This window comes from Oncorhynchus mykiss, chromosome 12 (genome assembly GCF_013265735.2).
Source record: "Oncorhynchus mykiss isolate Arlee chromosome 12, USDA_OmykA_1.1, whole genome shotgun sequence".
NCBI classification, from domain to species: domain Eukaryota; kingdom Metazoa; phylum Chordata; class Actinopteri; order Salmoniformes; family Salmonidae; genus Oncorhynchus; species Oncorhynchus mykiss.
In genome coordinates this window covers 29,720,501-29,727,166 of record NC_048576.1, presented here as the reverse complement: position 1 = coordinate 29,727,166, position 6,666 = coordinate 29,720,501, and the positions used below count along the sequence as shown (strand labels likewise).

Sequence of the window (6,666 nt, the reverse complement as noted above, 5' to 3'; positions counted from 1 at the left end):
AGGGGGTTTAGGGTTAAGGTTAGAATTAGTGTTAGGGTAGAATTATGTTAAGGGTTAAGGTTAGGAGCTTGGGTTAATTTGAGGGTTTTGGTTAGGAGTTAGGGTTGGGGTTAGAGTTAGGGTAAGATTAGGGTTAGGAGTTAGGGTTGGGGTTAGAGTTAGGGTAAGATTAGGGTTAGGAGTTAGGGTTGGGGTTAGAGTTAGGGTAAGATTAGGGTTAGGAGTTAGGGTTGGGGTTAGAGTTAGGGTAAGATTAGGGTTAGGAGTTAGGGAAAATAGGATTTTGAATGTGACTAAATTGTGTGTCCCCACAAGGTTAGCTGTACAATACTGTGTGTGTGTGTGTGTGTGTGTGTGTGTGTGTGTTTAAAGTGTCTGTGTCCGTGTGCTTGAACATAAGTTTGTATAAGATGTGTCTTGCTGAGGATCAACCTGAAGTCTCATTCAAACTCTCCCTACCAACAGTCATTTGTGACAGTGGAGGGAGAGAAAATTCATGTAAACTGCAGTTAAGTTAGGGGAAATTAGGCCTAATTATTTAAACCAGCATTGCTCTTATAGGTTAAATTCTCCCCTTTTTTTGATTCAACAAAGTCTGAGTTGACTGGCGTTTAAGAAATGAATAAAGAGTCAAGGAAGGGCTTGTACAATACTAAAACTAAAGTGTAAGAAATCACACTGTACTGAAAGATTGTACATATGTCTCTTCTTGGTTTCAAATTGGATTGGTATATCCCTCAACTGAATCTTCCCAATCTTTGTATATCTCTACAAAGTAGAGTTGATCACTCTTGGCAAAATAACGATTTATGTTTCAGTTCATTATCTCTCTGGCCCACACACCTCAAAAAATCTTATTAACCTTGTAGACCTTGTATCAGATCCAAATAAAGTTTATTTTACTATGTGAGAGCACAAAACTCTCATCTTACTCTCATGTATATTTTCACCCTTCTGTGGAGGTCGGCGGTAATCACACTGTCACTCCTAAGAGAGGAAATAGTCCTCCATCCTCTTTTCCTTTGTAGAGAGGGATTGTCACCATCTCTCTCCATGTGTAAACTTCTTGATTCTCACCACAATCGTACCAATAGTACTTATTTACTTGCCCCTGTTTTTTTACTGTACCTCCGCTGCCCCAACAACCCCCCACTCAGATGGCTGTGTCCCACACCACAGCCTGGGGCCTCTGACAGGGGGGCGTGCCCGTCTTCCGGGGCTCAGGGGTCCGTCTCCAGCTGGGCAGGATGGGCATGCTGTCCTGCTTACACAGGTTCTTTTCTGGGCGGCGGTGGGCCTTGATCTCTTTGCATAGGCAGCGCTTCCTCTCAATGACCTCCAGCAGCTTGCCATCCCTCTGGGTTTGGGCTGCGGACGAAGCAGCGCCCCCGGTGGTGGGAGGCTGTCCCTGGGCCAGCTGGGCCAGGTGTTGGAACTGCAGCTGGAGGTGGTGCTGCTGCTGCAGCTGCTGGAGCTGTTGCTGTAACTGCAGCTGCTGCTGATGGAGCTGGAGCTGCTGCTGCTGTCTGGACAGGATAGGACTGCAGGGTGTTTGGGAGGATTGGGACAGCCCATGCAACTGGACAGAGAGAGGGGCAGGGAGGGTGGAAAGAGAGGAGTTAAATAAATATTTTTTTACCTAAAATCTAATGTGGGGTATGCATGAATACAGTTTGTCTTAGTGTGTTACATGTTATGTCACTCAATTAGCCATGTGGGCTAACAATTTGTTGATTGGTGAGGTCAATGAACCAAATCTCCCTCTAGTGGCATCATGGGTGGAATGTTAATTAAAACAAATAAAACAAACAAATAAAACACACTGAAAATCTGGTGTTTCTATGTCAAACGGTTTTGTTATATTTCAGTCTTCTGTGATGTCTATAAAGACTAATATCGTGATGCAAACTCAAAATGTTATACTTTCAACTCTATATCTGAAATGTATTTGTTTAAGCCCATAACAATGTGTGTGAGGTGTATACTTTTGTTTCAAAGTAGATTTGTTTAAGACTACCAAGAAAGACCCACTGCAGTAAAAGGTTAAGTCTAGCCCGCTATCTAAACTTGTAGTAATCATGGCCAAATAGCAATCTGGCATGCAGGGCATGTGCCCTATTGATTTTGTTAAGTCACTCTCACTCAGATATCATAATAACATGGCATAAGTTATGTCAGAATGAGTATAATTGCATGAAATGTGTTAGAAAATGTACATATATTGTCTCCGCCACATGGCAAAATGTGTAGAACTGCAAATAAAATGTTTTCTCTTCGACGTCACGACGGGGCCAGTAAAATGTTTTGCCCTCAAGGTGGAGGTGGCCCCCAACCAAATCTCTTTTAGGGGCCCCAAAACGCTAGGGCTGGCCTTGGCTAATGGTATAAAGCATTTAGTTAAGAGAGTTAAGTAGTTTAACTGCACAAATCAGTAGACTGCATATGTGGGTATGGATGTGGGTACGTAGACCCGTGAGCCACTGTGGCTCATGATGAGTTCAGATTTTTTTGTGGCCTCCAACCCCATCAAAGTTGCCCATCCCTGCTGTAAACACTGAATCTCTGTTGTAGCACTGAAGACCAAGCCCAGCAACCACAACAGCCATAAGAACGTGTTGCACCCAAGCCTGCCACCAGGCGGCAACGTGACACCATATTAGAGCCTGTAGCTCCCGTGGCGTGCAAGGGAGGGTTACGCAGCAACACGCCAACAGTCTCTGCAGCACAGCACAGCACAGCACAGCACACTCAAACTGCGTCAGCATTTGAGATGCAGCCAAGTGACTGGGCAAAATGCAACGCTATTGGACAGTGTCTCACTGCCCCAAAACACTGTAGAGAAGCATACTTCTTACATCCACGCGTCTCTGCATGCGTCAATTAGAGCATCGCTCTCCCCTGGACTTATTCTTTAAGGCGCAACCTTATTCTGCTCACTGAACATATCTCCACACTATAAATAGCTCAGGAGGAGTGTTGTTGCTATCAGCACAGGGAATAATAAGAATGGCCATATTCTTCAGAATAATTCCAATACTACTACTTGTACAGATGACAGTAATCACAGTAATACCAAAGATCATCGTCATTATAATAATCATCGTCATTATAATAATAGGTATTATTCACCTGATTCAGTACCTCTCGATGGGGCAGGCTGCTCTGCCGCTGAACGTCGCTTCCACCCACCTGTCTCACCCCAGAGGTGGATGATGAGCGGCTCAATCGACCCAGTTCTGGAACAGAAAAAACAAGCACTGTTCATATAGCTGTCTATAACCACAAATCAACTGTGCTGTTCATGTTATCAGGGAGAATGGCTGTGCGTATAAAATGGATTGCATTATTTAATGTATCTATGTGCAACTATGCTTACATGTGGGGGAGGTATGATGTGCCTGACTGTGTGTGTGTATATATAGCTCTGGTACTACATATGCTGCCACTGATGATCTTAACCCATAACATCATGATGATGCGACTGTGGATTTAAGAAATGCACGTAATAGGATCTTCAGATAAATCTGCTGATGTCGTCTCTTTTCTAAAGCGATGTTTGTGTGCTAGTGAAATCCTAGACATACCCCTTTCCTTGAAAATATTCTGGGTGAAGGAGTCTGTGCTGGGTGTTTTAGTGCTTACCTCCATTGCGGCAGGCTGGAAAGGTTTGGCACGGGAGGGGGAGACCCCCTCTAGGCAGGGCTCGGAACCCCAAGGACCCCCCCTCCATCCCAGCCAGGGACTCACTGTGGCCCAGCCCCCTCCCTCCAGTGAAGCGTACTGGGATCCCAGAGTGGCCTCCTCCTCCTCGACGTCCAGGGCCCAGGTCCTCCTTGTCTATCCTCAGGAGGGCATCGGCACTGCCATTCCACGCCCGCCCTTCATCCTCTGAGAGGGGAATGTCAGAGGGAATTGTTGAGTAAACATGGAATAATCGTCTATTGACAAAGTATAGTGTAGTGACAGATGTCACTTAGCTACAGTCTAATAGTCTGATTATCCCTTCCCCAGGGATCTGAGGAACGTCTGATACATTTCAATACTCAATTCAAACCCACGATGCCATCCAGCACATGTTAACTTACTCTCTCTCTCTGTCTCTCTGCTGCCTTGGCTGAAGGACAGTTTCCTCTGCATGGGCAAGTAAGACCCGTCGTCTCCAAAGCCACTGTTATCCCAGGGCATGAACCCAGCCTTCCCCTGGACGGGCCCAGGCACCGTGCTGCTTTTAGAGGCCACATCACCGTGACCCTGGTGGTGCAAGGAGGGCAGATGAGACCCTCCTCGCAGGCTGTCGTACGCCGGGGGTCTCCGGAAGCCCACCGAGGGGTAGGTCCAGAGCAGGGGGCTGTCTGAGGAGGGGGGCTTGTAGGCGGGTAGGCCGTGGGGGGTGTGGTAGCGGTGGAGTTGGGAGCGAGAGTGAGGGCGAGAGTGGGAGGAAGAGGACGAGGACGAGGTTGTGGCTGAACTGGCACTGGTCTGGGATGAAAGGTTGTTTGTGGTGTTCTCAGCCTGAGAGGAGGTAAAGTGGAACCCTGCTTCTCTGTCTCTCTCCCTGTGTCGCTCTCTGTCACTGTCCCTGTCTCTGTCTCTGTGACTGTCCCTGTGACCATCTCTGTCCCTCTCTCTGTCCTTATCCCTCTCTCTGTCCCTGTCCCTCTCTGCTTTGTCTAACTTCAAGCAGAAGCTCACAGACTTTCCCTCCTTGCCCGAGCCCTGGGTCTGGGTCTGGGCAATGGACTTGGAGAAGGTCTCCGAGCCATTCTTGTTGTTGGTGTTGGGGTTGGGCGAGTCTCCTCTTTCTGGCTTGCGGTAGTGGTGGTAGTGTGAGGGGCGGTGGTGAGGGTGGGGATGGTGGTGGTGGTGGTGGGAATAGGGGGAGGTGGACTTAGAGGAAGGGGGCAGGGGTGTGGAGTGGCTCCTGGCCCTTAGCCCTGGTGCAGGGCCGAGCTGGCTGTCTCTGTCTCTGTCCTTAGACTCCTTAGAGCCTGACAGGGGCACAGGGAGGTTAGAGGAGGGGGTGGTGGAGGAGGAGGAGGTGCTAGACGGAGCTGTCATACTGGAGGAGGTCTGAATGCTGATGGTCCCCAGTTTGGCAGAAGCAGCCTTGTGTTGGACCCCGACCCCACTGGAGGCAGCAGCAGGCTGGGGGAAGGCGAGCAGCGGGGGTCGGTGCTGCAGCAGGTTGGGGAAGGGGGCCGGGATCTTACTGTTGGACTCTGTCTCTGATTTGTTTCCCTGGAGGAGGTAGGGCGTAGGGGCTCGTGGGGGATGCGGGCTGGAGGAGAGGGGCTGGGGGACAGGGGTGGAGGAGGTGGAGGAGGGGAGGGGCGAGGAGTGGGAGATGGACACTGTGGCTTTAGGTTTGGAGCAGGAGGGGGAGGAGGAGGGGCGAGGTAGATGGGCGGACGTGCCAGAGGAGGAGTGGTGGTGTTTGGAGGATTTGAGTCTCTCGTGTTTGAGAGGGAGGCGTTTGTGTCCCTCTCTGTCCTCTGGCAGTGGGTACTTCATCTCCTCATAGATGGCCTCGCTCTGATCTGAGTCTGAATCAGGCGTGGTGGCTACGGGTGTGACAGGGTGAGGGGTGGCAGTCTGGCTCTCCCTGGTGAACACTTGGCCCACCATCTCTATGTAGACGGGCTCATCGTCTCCCTGAGGCTGACCCTCACCCCCCTGGATGGGCGTGGTAAGAGGGGGCACACAGGGAGTTGGGGGCTCAAACGAGAGCTGAGTACTGGGGCTTCGTTTGGGTTTCAAAGGCGGCACCTTTTTGGACATGTCCCCTGAGTCAGACTTCTTCATGGCTGCAGGGGAAAGGGAGAGAGCAATGAATGAGAGATAATTCAATAATTACAACAGGAAAAATTATATTAACACACACTTCCCCACTTCACTGCCCTCATTACTGTTTCCATAGCCTACCGTTCTTCTTCTCTGAGTGTTTGGCCTGTGGGTGAGTGGGCGGGGGTGGCGGAGGGGCGTCCGGTGGGGCGTGAGGTGCTCTGGGGTCCGAGGAGGAGCTGAGACGGGTGCTGGGATGGCGTTTGGGTTTAGCAGGGGGGCAGCGCCCGCCGTGCTGTGACTGGGTGTCAGAGTAATCTTCCCCATTCTCCAGACCTGTGTCTCCAGCGCTCACGGCGTGGCAGGACTGGGAGCGGGGAGCCATGGCAGAGGCACAGGAGTGAGGGGACAGGTCCTGGGAGGCAGGCATGGTCATGAAGCCCATGCGGAAGTGGCGCCGGAAGGATGCCAAGTCACGGACCTTGCCCACCGTGGCTGAGGAGGGGTCCTTCTGGCTGGAGCTGAACAACACAGGAAGAACAACATTCCCTCATTCAGCAGTTAATCACGTCCTATTGAAGGACGTTCATTGAAGGACGTTCCCATTGTGTTGCCTTCCCCTTTTCTGCCTCTCTCCTTTTTTCTTTTTCTGTTAAAAAATGGTCTCTACATAGCTTACATTCAATTGAATCTGCAGTCCTATGGCTCCCCTTACTCCTCTGCCTCTCTCAATAACACACACACACACACACACACACACACACACACACACAGCACCTCGTGCATGGATGGCACGGGGAGCGTAGTTTCCCGTTAGAGAGTGAGTGATGAGAGATTGGGCGAGGCAGTGCAGCAGCTGTGCATGCCGGTATCTGCATGGGGGGG

General features: G+C 50.4%; 1 protein-coding gene across 1 annotated transcript in view; it reads right to left on the bottom strand.

The window, feature by feature from the left end:
• Positions 1-299: 299 nt before the first annotated feature.
• LOC110537386 (neuronal tyrosine-phosphorylated phosphoinositide-3-kinase adapter 1-like) overlaps positions 300-6,666 on the bottom strand; it is a 28,191-nt gene continuing 21,824 nt past the window's right edge. The window contains exons 3-7 of the mRNA XM_036937358.1: positions 5,923-6,302; positions 4,086-5,804; positions 3,643-3,888; positions 3,130-3,236; positions 300-1,579 (exon numbers count right to left, since the gene is read on the bottom strand). Coding sequence (XP_036793253.1) covers positions 1,154-1,579; positions 3,130-3,236; positions 3,643-3,888; positions 4,086-5,804; positions 5,923-6,302 — 2,878 coding nt within the window. The 3' untranslated portion in view covers positions 300-1,153. The remainder of the gene's footprint in view (positions 1,580-3,129; positions 3,237-3,642; positions 3,889-4,085; positions 5,805-5,922; positions 6,303-6,666) is intronic.